An 18285-nucleotide genomic window follows, 5' to 3' on the forward strand; every position below is an offset into this window, starting at 1 on the left:
CCCAAACTGATACCCAGCATCCCTCCATTCCCCATGTGCTTCTAGTGCCCCGCACATTGCTACCCAGCATCCCAGTTTTCTGTGTGCCTAAAGTGCACCCACACACTGCTATTCAGCATCTCACCATTTCTCATGTGCCTCCTAGCACTGCTACCTAACATCCCCCCGGTCCCCGTGTGTCTCCAGTGCACCCCCACACTGCTACCCTGCATCCCACCATTCTTCATGTGCATCCAGTACCCACTTTCCTCATCAGCATCCCACTGATCCCTATGTGCCTCCAGTGCCCCCACACTGCTACCCAACATCCCACTGATCCCTATGTGCCTCCAGTACCCCCACACTGCTACCCAACATCCCATCGATCCCTATGTGCCTCCAGTGCCCCCCACACGGCTCACCTGCATCCCACCATTCAGGTGCACCTCAGCATAAACCTCTCACATGTGCATTTCATTCACCCACCAGATCCCCATACACCTCACAAACTTCACTCAGCCCCAATGTACTTCTCATTTCACCCCTTGAATCTCACCCTGTGGCCCCCACAAGCATCCCGAAGCCCCCCACATGCTTTTTTTTTACATTACTCTCACACAGGATATTCTTCCGCTACAACCAATATCCCCCCCCATCCTCTGCGGCCCCGCCCGACTATCTGCGGGCGGCACCTGCAACTCCACACAGGAAGCCCTCGTGTCTTCAGAGCCCGCCTTTACTAGAGTCATGTGACTGGGGCATGTCAGCTGACCCGCTGACGTCAGAGGTCCTGGCCATGCTCCTGTAGTGTGAGAACTGCGGCTGAAAAGGGAAATAGTGTAGTGTACGGCTGCAGAAGGCAATCCGCGTGCACGCTGTGTAGTCACGTGGTGCCGATTCCAGCCAGCTGATTGGCTGAATGCGCCGCGCCGGAGAACTGCGGCTGAAAGGGAAATATGCGAGCGGGTGAAGTGAGTAGCGCTGCTGCTGCACCGTGCTGTTACTATGGCGTCCGGCTGCATAGTGCTAGCATTATATAGCGTCTGCATGCTCTGCTTCTGAAGGGCAGTACCCACACAGTAATAATCAGTAACTTGTATGATGGCTTTCAGGGCGAGCAGGGCAGCAAGCATGGTTGCTTTAATAGGGTCTTGCTACACCGCGGTATCTCTGCGTTGGCACGCGGATTGCCGAGGGACCTTTCACGCAGGATGAAATTGTCCGCAGCACGGCAGCAGACTTTGTCAGTTAGAGCGGCTTCTCACGGACATAAGTGCGCCACGTATTGCGTCCTTGGAATTAGCGTCCGCAATACGCAGAGGATAGAACCCGTTGGTGGCAATGGGTTCGTTCTCATTCACGCATTTTGGTCGCACGCAAAGAAAGAATAATAGGAACTGCTCTACCTTTCTGCACATTTGTGTACCAAGGGACCCGCAGAAATCTATGGGAAGTGCGCAGTGCGCTGCGCAATTCTGTGAAGAATAAGACATCTGGACCCAATTAGGCTAAATAGCCTTTTAAATCCTGGTGGGAGGGCGTCGTATATAAGTAGGCCATGCGTGCGCAAAAACTACAGTACTGTGTGCCAAAATGCATGCAGATCAGCCTCGTATACTGCGCAGATACGTTGCGCCAAGGCGAGGATATTTGCACATACGGTTATCTATAGCCGCCCTTGGTGCGTGTTTAGTTGCATTTTTTTCTATTGCAGAATGCTTTCTACGGAACGTCCTGCGAAGTTTTTTTCCTTTTTTTCCTCCCGGAATTAAATCTCCTGAATATTAGAAATCTGCAACAATTATTCCTTAAGACGCCCTCAGTTAATTAAAGCTTTTCCGCTGCGGAATAGAATGTTGCGGTTTTGAAGTAAAGACGCAAAGATTGTGCGGAATTCAAGCCCTGTAGGGACAACATGGTGACGCAGAAATGTCTGTGCGCAACAAATCGGCTCTTGTCAAAAGATCCCTTAGGCTGCCTGCACACGGTCGTATTTGCATTGCGGAATCCGCAGCTGGCCCATAGACATGCTATGGAAGAAGAAAAAAGAAAAAGCTTTTCCCTGTCCACGAGCGGAAATCGGTTGCGATTTTCCGCTCCCGAAGGGGGAAAGAAAAAAAAATATATATCGCAACTTGTACTATTCCAGCGCGGACTGCCTTTATTGAAGTCAGTGAAAGCCGTCCGATTCGCGGCCCTTCCGCAATAACATTGTGGAAGGGTCACAGATTCTGCGTCCTCGCCTAGCGACAGTGCTGCGTTTTCTGTGCTGTGCATGTGCGCTGGCCAGCACATCCACAGTACAGAAGAGACAATTGCAAGCAGGGTCACTGGTCGGGCGCAGGGTTGGATTTTGCGCGAATGTGGTATCCGACTCGGCTGTGCGCGGTCGGCCTAATGGCGTCTTTACAAAGCGTATCCACTGCGGGCAGAAAATATGTAGCAAATAAACATCAAATCCGCAGCAGCCAAGGCTACAGCTGAGGCCTCCCTCACACAGAAGACTTTTACTGCGATTACTTTCCATGGAGCACCTTAACTACAAACGCTCAAGCGTGATTTGGGGCCATGAATCCGGCCCCCATATCGTGCTCACCATCATGTGAATTTTCCACTGATGCGAGGCGTTTTTATATCACAACCGCCTTGCATCACTTTGGGAGTTTCTCCCATTGTTTTCAATGGGAGACATCGCATTGTGTGCACCTAACACGTGGCAAGATGCCGGCGCCGTTGAATGCAATGGGCGCTGCATTTCCTGCATCGTATCACTCGTGTATGACCCCATTCAAAAGAATGGGGTTCGTATTTGTGCGCCTCTCAATGCACAAATCTTGTGATTTTCTCGCCCGTGTGAAGGCAGCCTTACTCCATACGGTGGAAATGCTGCGTTTTTTTGCTGCAGCTTTTACAGTATTGGCAGAAATTGGGGGGGGGGGGGGGGAAAGAGTGTGAAATCCACGGCCGTAGGGCTCCTTCATACGAAGGTCGTAATTCTGCCGCAGGTTAAACGGTCAATTCCATATCACATCTGACAATTTGCAGACCTTAGAGGAGACAGGAGAAAATGCCCGTAAAAACATAGCGTTTTGGCACAAACCACCACGTGAGGATGGTTGCACACGCGTCGCGTATTTCAGCACGGATTCCACGCAGATGGCTTCCATTGAAGGCAGTGGAAGCAGTCCGATCCGCGGCCCTTCCGCAATCATCATTGCGAAAAGGTCATGGAGTCAGTGTCATCGCCTAGCGACGGAGCGGCATAACTGTACTGGGCATTTATGCCGACCGACACATCTGCAATACAGATTTTGAAGAATCCGGACAGGTACGCAGGGGTCACCGGTTGGGCACAGGGTCGGATTCTGCTGTGGGATCCGGCTATATGCATTCAGCCTTACAGTTGGACGCCATTGATTGGTTTCATGGGTGGCATAATACATCTCAGAACTTTATATAGTCTTGTGTGTGGGTGGTAGAGTGGTCTGGTTATATAGTGATGCACCCCTCACCCCCTCGCTCTGTTACCCGAACGTATGATCGCACACAGCCGATTTATCATTTCATATAATCACTTTTTGATAACCTGACATTTTGTCTTTAAAGGCATCCTGAGACCCTTGTGATGTGCAGAAGAGCTGCGGAGTCACATTGCCAACCTAAATGACATTATCAGCACTCCTTGAGCAGCGATGAGCACCGGGTCAAGCCTACACCTCTGCAGAGTGCCGCGCAGAACATCCTATTCAAGGGCAGGGACTGTGAAAAACATCTGTGTCCTCTCCAGCAGGCGGTCCCTGGGATCCTTCCCAAGAGCCTCCTACAGTAATTACAGGATCAACTTGGATATTTTACGGAAGATTCTGTGCCAGGTGATGCGACCGCTAGATAGATATCGTTTGTGTTCATAGAATCTTTCTCTGTAGTGGAATGTATTATATAGTACACATGTGCGCTGCCCTATATCGCGCTTGTAAACGTGCGTTTTCACATCGATGCAAGGCGTTTTTCATGTAAAAACAGCTCGCATCACTTCTAGGAAATTGCGATCTTCCAGCACTTGGTTCATGCACGGCAAGTATTTCCCATTGTTTTCAATGGGAAACATCACATCACACTAGAGCCACACGGCATGCAAGGTGTTTGGCTGTCCCGTTGAAGACAATAGGCGATGTGTTCCAAGAACGCAAAAATTAGCACATGCAGCGGTATTTTTTTTTTTTACCTCACGCAGGGAGAAATAGCGCATATTCAAGCGAGATGTGTATGTCTCGCAACACACAAAACTCCTACATTTTTTGTGGGTTTTTTTGCGCGGGTGTGCATGTTGCCTTGCTGTTAGAAAAAGCGAGGAGTAGCAAGTAATGGCACCTTATTGCCATGGGTAAAAAAAAATCCAGTGCAGTTTCCTTATACCCGAAACCCATTGCAAACAGGGATGCCATCTGGTTATTAGGAGCAGTTGCACAACTCTTTGTCTGCACGTGTTTTTGTACAGACCGGTCATTAGGGTATGAGCGCACATCACAAAGTAATTCTGCACCAAAATTTGGGAGGGAGGGAGGTTTATTAAGACTGGTATTTGTCTTTTATGGAAACAACTGGCAGTAGTAAAGGATATTTGTTAATAGGCAAAAGAAAATATTAATGAAAGAGACCAGAAAAAAAAGTGATGATAGCTGCAACTAATAAAATGTTGTGCAGTGACAAAAAAAAAATCTTAATTCTTGTTTTTCAGAAATCTACTAAATTTAAGAAAGTCTGGACTCGGCGTTCAAAGTCTTTCATCGGCTATACAAATGGAAGAATTTATTTTGATAATTATGGCTGCTGTTACAGCAGGTAATGAATATAATTAGAAGTATATAGCTTGGCCTCTATTTACACGTGGGCTAATTGGGTTTGTCTGGCTTTCTGGCATTTTCCGTATGGGAAGAATAAAGTAATATGCAGTAATTCTTGCAGTGAAAAATACCAATACAGTTCAGTGGTATTCATTACAGAACCAATCTGACATGGCTGCCATGACCTCCATCTACCAACAATTCTGCAGGCATAATGTGTGAACGATTAGTACATAGAATGGTAGAGTTGGAAGGGACCTCCAGGGTCATCTGGTCCAACCCCCTGCTCAATGCACTAAAGCATCCCAGACAGATATTTGTCCAGCCTTTGTTTGAACATTTCCATTGAAGAAGAACTCACCACCTCCCATGGTAACCTGTTCTACTCATTGATCACCCTCACTGTCTAATATCTAATCTGTGTCTCCTCCATTTCAGTTCCATCCCATTGCTTCTAGTCTTTCCTTGTACAAATGAGAATAGGGCTGATCCCTCTGCACTGTGATAGCCCTTCAGATATTTGTAGACCGCTATTAAGTCTCCTCTCAGCTCTCTTTTTTGCAAGCTAGACATTCCTAGATCCTTTAACCGTTCCTCATAGAACATGATTTGCAGACCCTTCACCATCCTGGTAACTCTTCTTTGAACTTTCTCCAGTTTGTCCATGTCTTTTTTAAGTTGTGGTGATCAGAACTGGACACAGGATTTCAGATGAGGTCTGACTAAGAGAGTAGAGGGGTATAATTACCTCATGTGATCTAGACTCTATGCTTCTCTTGATACATCCCAGAATTGCGTTTGCCTTTTTGGCTGCTGCATCACATTGTTGACTAGTGTTGAGTCAGCGATCTATTAGTATACCAAAGTCTTTCACATGTGTTGTTGCTTAGTCCAATCCTTTTCATTCTGTGCTTTTTTCATTTTTCTTGCCCAGATGTACTTTGCATTTCTGCTTTTTAAATACAATTCTGTTGGTCGCTGCCCACTGTTAACCCCTTCATGACATGGCCTATTTTGGCGTTGAGGACCAAGCGATTTTTTGGTATTTTTCCATCTCCATTTTTCAAAAGCCATAACTTTTTTATTTTTCCGTGGACGCGGCCGTATGAGGGCTTGTTTTTTGCGTGGCGAACTGTAGTTTTTATCGATGCCAATTTTGGGTACATAGACTATATTGTAAATTTTTTTTTTTTTTTTTAATGATAGCAGAGAGAGAAAACGCATCAATTCTGCCATAGATTTTTTTATTTTTTTTTTACACCGTTAATCATGCAGCATAAATGAGACTTTCCATTTTTTCTGCAGACCGGTACGGTTACAACGATACCAAAATTCTAACATTTTTTTAAGGTTTTCCCACTTTTCTGCAATAAAAACCCTTTTTTTTGGAAATCTTTTTTCTATTCTAAATTGCTGCATTCAAAGTCACGTAACTTTTTTATTTTTTGATGTACAGAGCTCTATGAGGGCTTATTTTTTGCGAGACGAGCTGTAGATTTTATCGGTACCATTTTAGCGTACATACGACTTTTTTGATCACTTTTATTGCGTTTTTAGTGAGGCAAAATGCTAAAAATGAGCATTTTGCCTCAGTTTTTTAGCTTTTTTTTTAGCGTTTTTTTCGGTGCACAATCAAAAGCATGTGCAACTTATTGTACGCATCGTTACGGACGCGACAATACCAAATATGTGGGGTTTTATTTTTTTTTTACCTTTTTTTATGCTAATCTGAGAAAAAGCATAAAAAATGGTTTTTTTACTCTTTTTTTTTTACATTTTTTTAATTCATTTTTTAAATCTTTCTTTTTTTCACACTGTTTGTGTCCCTCTGAGGGACTTTAACCACTGCCCTGATGATCGCTGGTATAAGGCATGGCAGAGCTACTGCTCTCCCATGCCTTATCGCTCATACAGCGATCTCAGGCATAGGCAATACAGGACGCCAGTGTCTGGCGTCCTGTTGCCATGGTGACAGGCCGGGCTCTCGCGATGACATCGCGAGTTCCGGCCGGAGACACAGAGGGAGCCGCGCTCCCGCTGTGAACTCTTCCCCTGCCGCGATCTACTTAGATCGCGGCAGGGAAGGGGTTAAAAGTGGCGGGCGCATCTCCGATGTCCCCCCGCTGCTGCAGCGAGACGCCGGCTGTGACTGACAGCCGGCTCCCGCTGCGGGATAGCGCGGGATCATATGTGATCCCGCGCTATCTCCAGGACGTAAGTTTACGCCCTGTTGCGGGAAGTACCCCGCTCCCAGGACGTAAACTTACGCCCTGCAGCGGGAAGGGGTTAAAGCTTTTCTATATTTTTTTGAACTCTCTCTCCCTCTCCCCCCCCCCACCTAATGTTAGCTACCCTCCTAGCTTTGTGTCGTCGGCAAATTTGATCAGTTTTGCCTCAATTTTCCCCTCTACATCATTTGTAAAAATGTAGAACAACACTGAGCTCTAGAACAGAGCCTTGTGGTACCCGACTTGCCACATTCTTCCACTTATATGTGCAGCCATTCATGACCATGCTTTGAGTATGATCACTCAGCCAGTTGTGAATCCGCCTAACAGTTGCCTTGACAATCCCATATTTGGTAATTTTTTCAGTAAGTTTGGTATTGTCGCGTCCAACCAGAACGGCTGCATCTGTCACCTGCAGCTCTCCCACAAATGCAAACGAACATAAAAAAACAAAAACAGAATCAAAATAGGGGAAACACTATCCCTATATAACCAAACACAGTGAGGGTACCTGCTTGAAAGCAGGGCAATCGTCCCAATAAGGACGACCCTGACTGCGTGCCTCGGCCTCTAGTTGACCCCACACGGGGAAGGGAAAATAACACAAGAAAACCAAAACTAGAAATGCAAACAAGCAAAGTACTTAGCTTGAGATGCAGAAGATAACTGAGTGATCCAGGACCAAGCTCTGAATGCTAGAGCAGCCAGAGAGAGACTGAAAATCAACAGCAATTCAACTCGGTATCAGGCCAAGCTAAATAGCCCTGATAATTTACCCACAGCTGTGACTAAGCATGTCACACCTAATACCACACCCACTGAGCAAGGATATATAGAAACCTCTCCAAAACCAGCACCAGACTATCAGCAAGGCAGCAATCCCAGAACCCCCGCAACAGGTATGAGATACTTTGTCAAATGCTTTACTAAAGTCAAGACATACTATATCTATTGCATTTTCCTGATCAACCCAGTCCGTGATTGTGTCATAAAGGAAATTAGATTCATCTAGCATAACTTGTTTGTTACAAGCCCATGCTGGCTCTGGTTAATTACTGCATTCTTATCCAAGTACTTGCATACATGCTGTTTAATAATTTGTTCAAAGATCTTTCCTGGTATAGAAGTCAGGCTCACAGGCCTGTAGTTTCCCGAGTCCACCGCCTTCTTATTTTTGAAGATGGTGACAACATTTGCCTTTTTCCAATCTTCTGGGACTTTTCCGCTTTTCCAGGAATTTTCAAAGATTACGGCGAGTGGTTCAGCAGTTACGTCTGCTTCCTTTAGCTTCCTAAGATGTAATTCATCTGGACCTGGAGACTTGAATTCCTTTTAGGTTAGATAACTGTTCATCTCTCTATTTATAGATAGCCCACATTATTTTACTCTCCCAATATCATCAGTTGATGTTTCATCTACTTTCTAAAATAAAACCGATACAAAATAGGAATTTAAAAGTTCGGTCTTCTCAACATCATTCTTAACCAATTCATCATTTTCATCTTGTAAACATCCGATAGCATCTTTGACTTTTCTTTTGCTTTCAACATGCCCTCAAAATTATTTTTATTGCTTTTAGCCTCTGTTGCACTATTAGCATTTAGCTTTTCTGATACTTGCCCTAAGTGTATATCCTCCCGCCCTCCACATTTCCTTTTTGTTAAACATATCTTTGTTCCCTTTTAACGTGTGTAAGTTCTGTGTTCATCCATCCTGGTCTCTTTAAATGCTTCCCATTCTTCCTTCTTTTAGGGTTTGTGCTTTAAGAATCTCATTTCTCAATATTTTCCAACCTTTTTAGGACGTTTCTATTCTTAAGAACATTCAAGCATAGTATCCTTACTTATCTCTTGCGAAGTCCATTAAAATCTGCCTTTCTGAAATCCAATCTTAAGGTCTGAGCCTTTTCAGGTCTTCGTCCTTTTGTTATTCAAAATTCAAGGATGGCATGACTGTTTCTTATTTTTGATATTCAGTTTAAGGGCTATAGAAACCTTTTGTGTATGAAAAAAGCATTTTTGCATTGAGTTTTTCTTCTTGCACATTTAGAAGGCACCATACTTGGTTTGTAGGCTCTCCTATCCTATAGTCAAGTTTGTGACTGGGAGTATTCCCAGCACTGATCAGCTGGTTTCTCTCATGAACATGAACAACCTTAGTCCACCCCCCCCCTTCAGAGGCTGTGTAGCATAACCAGGCCCACTCAGTACTACACAGCTATCTATCTATCTCTCTCATCCTCACATGCAGCAACAAACTATTGTTCCCAGTTATTGGCACACTCGCTGACACTGAGCCGGTATGACTCCGTCGGACTCTGCGAGTGCAGAGAGATGGAGACCATTGCTTCTAGGGGAGAATGCTTTCCTACCTTAAGGATCGCATGACGATTTTCACAGTTTTTCAGTGCATAATGACAGAAAACAACCTTATCTGCCTCCATATCAGTTCAGAAGCATTCATAGGTACAGTAGAGGCCTCATCTGTGACAACCCTATTCGCCTGCTGCATGCCTGATGGCGCACATGGACAGGAAATGTAACAACCATTTGCATCTCATTTACATAAAAATAGTTATTATTCAGGTCCAAACAAATACAAGTGCTCTTAATTGTATTTTCTCTTTTTAAATTAGTCAAATGTTGAAATGGGTTTCTGGGGCATAAACCTTAAAGGGGTTGTCCCGCAAAAGCAAGTGGGGTAAAGCACTTCTGTATGGCCATATTAATGCACTTAGTAATATACATCGTGCATTAAATATTGGCCATACAGAAGTTATACACTTACCCCCTCCGGTGTTGGTGTCCCCGTCTCCATGGCGCCGACCGAAGCCTTCTTTTCCCTCGATTAGCCGCGCTTGCGCAGTCTGCTCTTCTGTTCTGCTGAATGGGGCCGCTCCGGCGTGCTCGCGCCGCACAGGTCTTATATTGCCGCACGATGTATATTACAAAGTGCATTAATATGGCCATACAGAAGTGCTGAACCCCACTTGCTTTCGCGGGACAACCCCTTTAATGACCTCTCCTTAGAGGCTATCCGTATCACATTGTTAGAGGGTCAATTTCCTGCACCCCAACCGATCAGACGTTTGAATCATTCGTGGTGCAGCGGTGACCGCCTTGGTCTGTTTCTTGCCTGTGACGTTACGTTCGTTGGTCACATGGCTTAAAGCAGCTTGGTCCCATTTAAGTGAATGGGATTGAGTTGCAATACCGGGCACTGTTGCTACATGATGTACAGCACTGTGCCCTGCATTCCAGCGAAGAGGCCGCATCACTCATTCGAGCTCTGTGGCCTCTTCAAACAGCTGATCTGATATTGATGGCTTATCGTAAGTATTCCTCATCAATATAAAAGTCCTGGATGATCCCTTGAACTATTATGTCATCAGGGATAAAAAAAAGATAATTTATAAAAATGTCTCCTTGTGTGCAGGAACAAAATTCTGTCATGGGACAGGATGGGAAGGGGAAATATTACATGCTATTGTTCTTCTTCTTTGCCCCCTAACTCTGTCTGATCCACCGGTTTTCGGTCCTATTTTTGGCTATCCAAGATGTCTGCAGCAATTTTCTAACTACCTAATGCACACTGCTTTCTAATTGGTCAATGCTGATCACATGAGCAGCTCTGGGAAATCCGAGAGCGGCAGGTGTAGTGCATTAGTAGCCTAATACTACCAATGCACTGTGTGGGGATTAGGTAGTCCAGGAATTTGAGTCGGCCATTTTGAACAGCCAACAACAGGACCGAGAATGAGCAGATTGGAGGGAGAGCAGAGAAGAACAACTGGAGATCAAACCCCCACCCTCCTTCTCCGCCACATGCGGTTCCGGGACAGAATTTTGCTCCAAAACTGTAGGATCACTTTTAACAGGAACAATACGACTAATCAGCACATACCAGGTATGGACAAATAAAAGTACTTTTTTCATTTGCTAATACGAATGTATAGTTAATGTTCTGGTATTTCTAGAGATATGAGGAAAAAATGCTAACCGAGAAAGTAGATATTTTTTTAATGTTACAAGTTGAGATTCACATCTATTACATGTGAAATGTAAAAAAAATTAATCGACATCTTGTTTTCATTACAGCGTTATGCCTAAACCACAGCTGCTATATGAAATGCCTCGACGTGTAACGTCTGAGAAAATTGAAACTGCAATGAGTTGTGAATGCCCATTGGTGAGTACAGATGGACTTCTGTATCCTTACTTTAGTCCCTCTCTATCAGCCTGATGGTAGTGCTACTTTAGTTGCCTCCATTTATCAGCTGTTTACCAGAGCCGCTGTTCACAAGAATTAGCAGAGCTCCGTACATTGTGCAGTGGCCTGAAATGGTGGTACAAGCTCAGCCCCATTCAACGATTGGCACCGGGCTTGCAGTACTATTATGGGTCACTGCACACTTTACGGAGCTGTACTAGTTCTTGTGAACAGCGGCTCTGACAATTGGCTAATTGGCAGGGGTTTTAAAATTGGTTATCAATAAAAAATGATTTTTTGTTTTCTTTCCATTCTGTTGCTTATTTCCACACATTATGTAGGTGTAATGTATAATTTGATCTTCCTCTTCAGGAAAAACCTCTTGCTCAGGCTTCAGACTATACCCCCTCACTCATTGCTGTAACTGCCCACAACTGGTTGCTTCGTATTGCTGCTGATACTGGGAGAACTTTGCAGAAGGTTTACCTGGGAACATACAGAAAATACAGGTAGCAACAAAATACCTCCTGCACAATAAAAACACTACTTCAATTGTCGGAGGCTCTGTTGACGGGTTCTGTTGGCTTTTCTGTATTTTTGACTGCAAAAAGAGCACAGTGACATAATTGAAGGGGGTTTTCTGGGACTAAGATAAATATATAATGCACCAGGCATGAATGGTCACGTGACCGCTGAAGCCTGTGATTGGCTGAACGGACACATCCACAATGACTGGCATGTGGCTGCTGCAGCTTCTTCCAGGATTGGAGTGGCAGAGACCGGGACTCCTGTACTGGACCTGGAGGGCCATTTAGGGAGGCGAGTATGCATTATTCTTCTATCTAATTATAGTCAGAACATTTTTTTAAATATATATACTTTGTTTTTGTCCCAGAAAACCCATTTTAACAAATAAAAAGTTGCATTTTGACCCCCAGTTAGAACCCTTTCACACCTGTATCTGGGCTCCAATTGGGCTTTCCGCCTCTGTTCTGTGTTTTTGGAGCAGAGAAACTGAATTAAAACGGGGTTAAAATTGATTTCAGCTAGGTTTCAAAAAACAGCAAGCGGGAAGCTTCCGTTCTGTTTGGTTTCCGTTTTTTGGACGGCAAGCTAGCACAGTCTGCGGTCTAAAATGGACCAGTTTATTTCAGTCTTTAATTCCCTCGTATTGGCTCAAAAAACTGAGCCGAGAAAAAAAAAGCAAAACTGGAGCCCAGACGGGGGTGTGAAAGGGTGCTTGGCTGCAGTAAGTGTTTGTGGTTTTACTCATCTGTGGGGCTTAGGACTTCTGCTGCAGAACTTTGACTTTGTTTGCAGGAAGCAATACGAATTCATGTATTTCGTTGTTTTTTTTCTCTAACAGGTATATTTCATGGAATGTTGCCAAAGAGACATTGGTGTTAAAGACTGTCCAGAAGAGCACTGTTTCTGAAAATCGGGTATGTGATATTTCTAAGTACATGGACACAAGTAACAACAACATCTTTAAAAAAAGAACAGTTTTATCATGTGGGTAAGGCCGCCTGCACATGGACGGGTCAGATTCCACATGCAGAATCTGACCCTGTACTTCGGCCAGCGACCCCCTGCGTACCTGCCCACAGTCTTTTAATCTGTGCTGCGGATGTGCCAGACGTGCAGCTGGCGCACATGTGCAGGACAGATATGTCGCTCCATCGCTAGGCGATGACACAGATCCTGCGTTCTTTCCGCAGTAATGATTGCGGAAGGGCCGCTGGTAGGATGGCTTCCATTGACTTCAATGGACTGTGCGGAATCTGCACAGAATCGCAGCATGCTGCGACTTCGCCTCCATAAGTGGAAAATCGCAATCTATTTCCGCTCGTGTAGAAGAATTCGCGTTTGGCCATAGCATGCTTTGGGCAGTATTTGCTGTGGGATCCGGAGGTAGATGCCCGCTCCGGAATTTGCAATGCAAGGTAGTTTGGGGAAACTGTCACTGTATGTCATGTAGCTGCCTGAGTTGTATTTTCTCTCTTTTCTTGTATTATTACAATATTCTAGCACCAAGCTACAGGTCATGCTGACCTATACTAAATCGGACGAGATACATAAATGACGTATGCATTATTACGCATGAACATTTTTGTAGGTTGTTAAAATATCTATGTAATAAAAACAATCTTTTCTCTTAAAAAACACCCTGCACCTTTAGTGAGGGTAGGGCATAAGAGGTTTATAAAGGGGCTTTTGCAGTGTCCGATATATGGGCAAGAATGTTTCGCCTGAACTCTTTTGCCCCTTCATCAGGCCATGTAAAAATGCAAATGCCGCTTTTATCGGCTGATCATCCTTTCCCTAATAGGGTCTGAACTGATCTGTGTAAAGACCTGGTAGTCAAGCGCCAGACTCATTGATTGGAGCTTGTCTACCGGAGCGAATTGCTTTCTGTAAAAGGATTTTAAAGGGAACCTGTCACCAATTGTAAGCACCATAAGCTAAGTTATAGTGCTTATGGCTTAGGTGACGTGAAGTTTAAGATATTTAAGGTGACAAGTTTTCTTTATAGCAACAGCAAATCTTGGAGCAAATATGTAAAAATATAAAGTATTTTTTATTGGTTAAATACTAATACAGCCGTTATGGATTAAAGTGTTTTTGTATGCGGTGTGGTGAGAATTGGCAATCTTAGTTTAGATTGAGAGCAAAGATGTATTTCCAGAGCGTCATCCCGACGGCCCCATTACATATGGAGGTTGCCCTCTGACCCAGGTAGGGACAGGAAGAGTTTAAAAGCACCTCCCTTTCCACCCGTGCTTCAGTGTCTTCCTGTCTTTACGGTGGGACAGAGGAGCAGCTCCAGAGCTGCAGGAGAAGGAAGAAAAAGCTGCGGAGGCAAGAGTACTTACCGCAAGGAATACTTACCGCACGCTGTGCGGTCCCCCTGGAGGGGTAGAGGTCGGGGCCGCACATTCATGAGTCCCTGCATCCCCGACCTGCGCCGCCGACGGAGCCGTAAGTCGCCTTAGTAGCGCTGGTCTCCCTCGCACGGATCGCATGTTCGGGCGATGGGATAGTTCCTCCTGGCAGGGGAACGGCAGCGGCGGCCTCCCTGGACCTCGGGCGCATAGCGGTGACGTCATCCGGCGCGGTGACGTCACGCGCACAACGTAGATGGGCGTGGCTACCGGCGAGAACCCGGAAATGGCGCCAAATTTGAAAATCCTCCCCATAAAAGCAGGCTAAACTCCATGGAGGATCCTGCTGACTGCCAGACAAGTGTATGTGACTATGTCTACCCGCGACAGCTCAGCACGTGAGGGAGAGATTGACACCCTACCAACTGTAAGTAGGCTATACGCCAAAAAAGAATGCGCAAAATGATCACTTGTACAGCGGATGCATATATGTTCCCCTTCTTGTCTCCCCTCTCCCCCACTTTCATGGGTAGATGGATAAGGAGGGTCCAAAGAAAACGGACCAGAGGAAAAAAATCGAAAAAATGCGTCCTCTGCAACAAAAGGCTCGAGGAGAGCTATAAAAAACCCCTATGCGAGGAATGCACGGGGAAAATTCTTACAGAAGAGAAAGCAGCATTCAAATCTGATATCCGCTGCATGATTAGGGAAGAACTGCAGGCCTCCATGGCGTCCCTTCCCCAGGCCCAGCCAGGTCCGTCACGGGTCCCTAAAAGACCTAGACAGACCGAATCGGCGAGTTCAATCTCCGGTGAATGACTGGAGCTCCTGTCCGAAGGGGAATTATAGGACCCACCAGTTCCCATAGAAGACGAGAGGAAATATTACTTCTCATCAAGCGACATTGCGCACCTCATCAAGGCGGTGAGGGAAACAATGCAAATTGAGGAAGATAACCCGCCAAGGACAATCCAGGATGAGATGTTTGGCGGCCTCCGATCCAGGAGAAAGATCATGTTCCCGGTCAACCAGACCCTGCAGCAAGTGATTACAGACGAATGGCAGGAACCGGAAAAAAGGATAACGGTTCCAAGAGAAATCCGAAACCGGCTCGCATTCGCTACCGAGGACGTCCGCCTGTACAGGGAAACCCCTAAGGTGGACATCCAAATTGCAAAAGTGGCCAAGAGGACACTCTTGCCCTTCGAGGACACCTCCCAGCTATCCGATCCGATGGATAAAAAAATCGACGGATTAATGAAGAAAGCCTGGGAGGCAACATCCCTCACCATCGAGGCTAACATAGCCTCAACCTCAGTGGCTAGATCCATGGTGCTCTGGCTAAACAGGCTAGAAGCCTCCATAAAGGATCGGGCCCCCAGAGAGGAGTTGGCCAGCTGTCTCCCCCTCCTAAAAATGGCTACCGCCTTCCTGGCTGACGCATCAGCGGAGACGGTGAGATACGGGGCAAAAACCGGAGTCCTCAGCAACTCAGCGAGAAGGGCATTATGGCTGAAGACTTGGGCCGCAGACATTACATCAAAAAACAAGCTCTGCGCCATCCCCTTCCAAGGGGAATATATGTTTGGGCCCGTCCTGGACAAAATCCTGGAAAAAGTCGGCGACGAGTAAAACCCTGCCCGACAGACAACCTTTCAGGAAACCATCCTTCCCGAAGAGGACACGCCAGCCACCTCCCGAAGTTAAAGGGAAAGGGAAGACTGGAAGATGGTCGTACCCCAAGGGAGGTCGGGGTAAGGAAGTCCAACCCTCCCCTGAACAAACAGGGGGTAGATTAGCGGGCTATCTAAGCCAGTGGCAGGGGATAACTTCTAACCCCTGGGTACTCCGAATAATTGAAGCAGGGTACCAAATTGAGTTCCACTCGCTACCCCCTAGGACATTCCTCATAACCTCCCCTGGGTCCCTACAGGAACAAGGGAACCTCATAAAAGGTGTACAGGAACTCAAGGACCTAGGGGTCATTACACAAGTCCCTGATTACGAAAGGGGTGAGGGATTCTATTCCCCCCTATTTCTAATAAAAAAAACCAAACGGTTCCATTAGGACTATATGTAATCTTAAAGCCCTAAATAAATTTATCTCGTACAAAAAATTCAAGATGGAAACAGTAAGATCCATTGTCTCACTAATAGACCGAGATAGTGTAATGTGCACCATAGATCTCAAAGATGCATATTACCATGTCCCAATAACTGCAGCCCATCACAAGTACCTGAGATTTGCTCTGCGGGAGGGAGACAAGATCCAACATTACCAATTCACGGCCCTTCCAATTCGGAATCTCCACCGCCCCTCGGGTGTTCACGAAAATCGTAATAGAGATGGTAGCCTATTTCAGGCGGAACCAGATCCGCATATTTCCGTATCTGGACGACTTTTTGTTGGTGTCAAGGACGGAGAAGACCATGCGTATAGACCTATCCATGGTCTTGTCCACCCTAAACAGTTTAGGGTGGATAGTTAACAAACAGAAGTCCGACTTGAACCCTGGTACACAGAAGGTGTACCTGGGTGTATTACTAGACTCCCACATCCAGGAATCCCGGCTTCCATCATCTAGGAAGGAAGACCTCACCCAAAGAGTAAACTCCCTCTGTCAGGCTACGACGGTTTCCATTAGAGAAACAATGAAGGTGCTGGGCATTCTGACAGCTTGCACAAGCCCATACCCGGCAACTACAAGGATTTATCCTTGCCAACTGGGACAAACGGCAGACATCCCTGGATAAGAAGGTGAGCCTGTCCGTCCGAGTCAAAGAGTCCCTACACTGGTGGACCTCACAGAGGAACCTAAGCAAAGGTACCTCTTGGTCACAAGAATCTACTGTACCCATCACAACAGATGCCAGCAAAACGGGATGGGGAGCCCAAGTAGCCGACGTAAATCTACAGGGAATCTGGGACCCCCAAGTAGCTAAACGCTCATCCAATTTCAGAGAACTAAGGGCAATCTGGGAGGCCCTTCAGGCAGCAGAACCCCTTATAAAAGGAAGGCATGTCAAAATTCTAACCGATAATATGACAGCTCTGTCATTTGTTCGTCACCAGGGGGGAACGCGACACCCACACCTGCAACAACTGGCAACAAAGATACTCCGCTGGGCGGAATCCAACGTGCTGTCCCTCTCAGCGATCCACTTAAAAGGGTCCACAAACGTCGCTGCCGACTTCCTGAGCAGACAGAGCATTCATCCAGGTGAATGGGGACTGAACCAGCGAGTCTTCGACCAACTAATCTGCCAGTGGGGAGAGCCGCAGATAGACCTGTTCGCCACGAAGAAAAATTCAAAGTGCCGGGACTTTTACTCGCTGAACCCCAGAGACAATCCATGCGGGGTAGATGCCCTGTCCCAAAGCTGGGACATGGACCTAGCCTACGCCTTCCCCCCCTTCCCACTGATCCCCCGCACCCTCAGAAAAATCCAAACCAGCCGGGCGTTAGTTATACTAGTCGCCCCTATGTGGGACAAAAGGCCCTGGTATCCCCTGCTAAAAGCCTTGACGATCCAGGGTCCACTCCTACTACCTTCCATGGAAGATCTCCTCCTCCAGGGCCCGCTAACATACCCGGGGGTCGAGAAATTGAAGCTAGCAGCATGGATGCTGAAAGCATGATACTGCGTGGGAAGGGACTCTCCCATAATGTAATTACTACCCTGACAAAAAGCCGTAAACCTATCACGACAGCTATCTACGATAGGATATGGAAGAAATTCACAGAGTTCTGTAAAATAGAGCCAGGGAAAATCCCAGGGATTGACATTCCAGTAATCCTGGAATTTTTGCAGGCAGGCCTAGAAAAAGGCCTTAGTCCTAGAACCCTTAAAGTTCATACAGCAGCACTAGGGTCCTACCTAGATTTCCCCTTGGCAGAACACCGCTGGGTGCGTAGGTTTCTCAAAGGGGCAGAACGGCTTCGACCCTTTGTTAGAGAAACTTTTCCTACCTGGGACCTAAATATAGTCTTAACTAGCTTTTGCCAACCCCCCTTCGAACCCCTCTCACAACTCTCCTTGAGACTACTCACGCTAAAAGTTACTCTTTTAGTTGCTATAACTTCGGCTCGGAGAATAGGGGAATTGCAAGCATTATATTGTATTGAACCATACATGGTAATA

At 46.1% G+C, this 18285-nt stretch overlaps 1 protein-coding gene across 3 annotated transcripts in view; it reads left to right on the top strand.

The window, feature by feature from the left end:
- The first annotated feature begins 909 nt into the window (after positions 1–909).
- LOC136576528 (DDB1- and CUL4-associated factor 17-like) overlaps positions 910–18285 on the top strand; it is a 55810-nt gene continuing 38434 nt past the window's right edge. For 2 of the 3 annotated variants that reach the window (XM_066575869.1, XM_066575870.1), the window contains exons 1-6: positions 910–950; positions 3586–3851; positions 4718–4821; positions 11149–11239; positions 11633–11769; positions 12627–12702. In XM_066575869.1, coding sequence (XP_066431966.1) covers positions 3672–3851; positions 4718–4821; positions 11149–11239; positions 11633–11769; positions 12627–12702 — 588 coding nt within the window. In that variant the 5' untranslated portion in view covers positions 910–950; positions 3586–3671. Of the gene's footprint in view, positions 951–3585; positions 3852–4717; positions 4822–11148; positions 11240–11632; positions 11770–12626; positions 12703–18285 lie in introns of those variants that run through there. The other variant, XM_066575871.1, reaches the window with a different exon arrangement.

The sequence above is a fragment of the Eleutherodactylus coqui genome, chromosome 8 (genome assembly GCF_035609145.1).
Source record: "Eleutherodactylus coqui strain aEleCoq1 chromosome 8, aEleCoq1.hap1, whole genome shotgun sequence".
In the NCBI taxonomy this organism is placed as follows: Eukaryota; Metazoa; Chordata; class Amphibia; order Anura; family Eleutherodactylidae; genus Eleutherodactylus; species Eleutherodactylus coqui.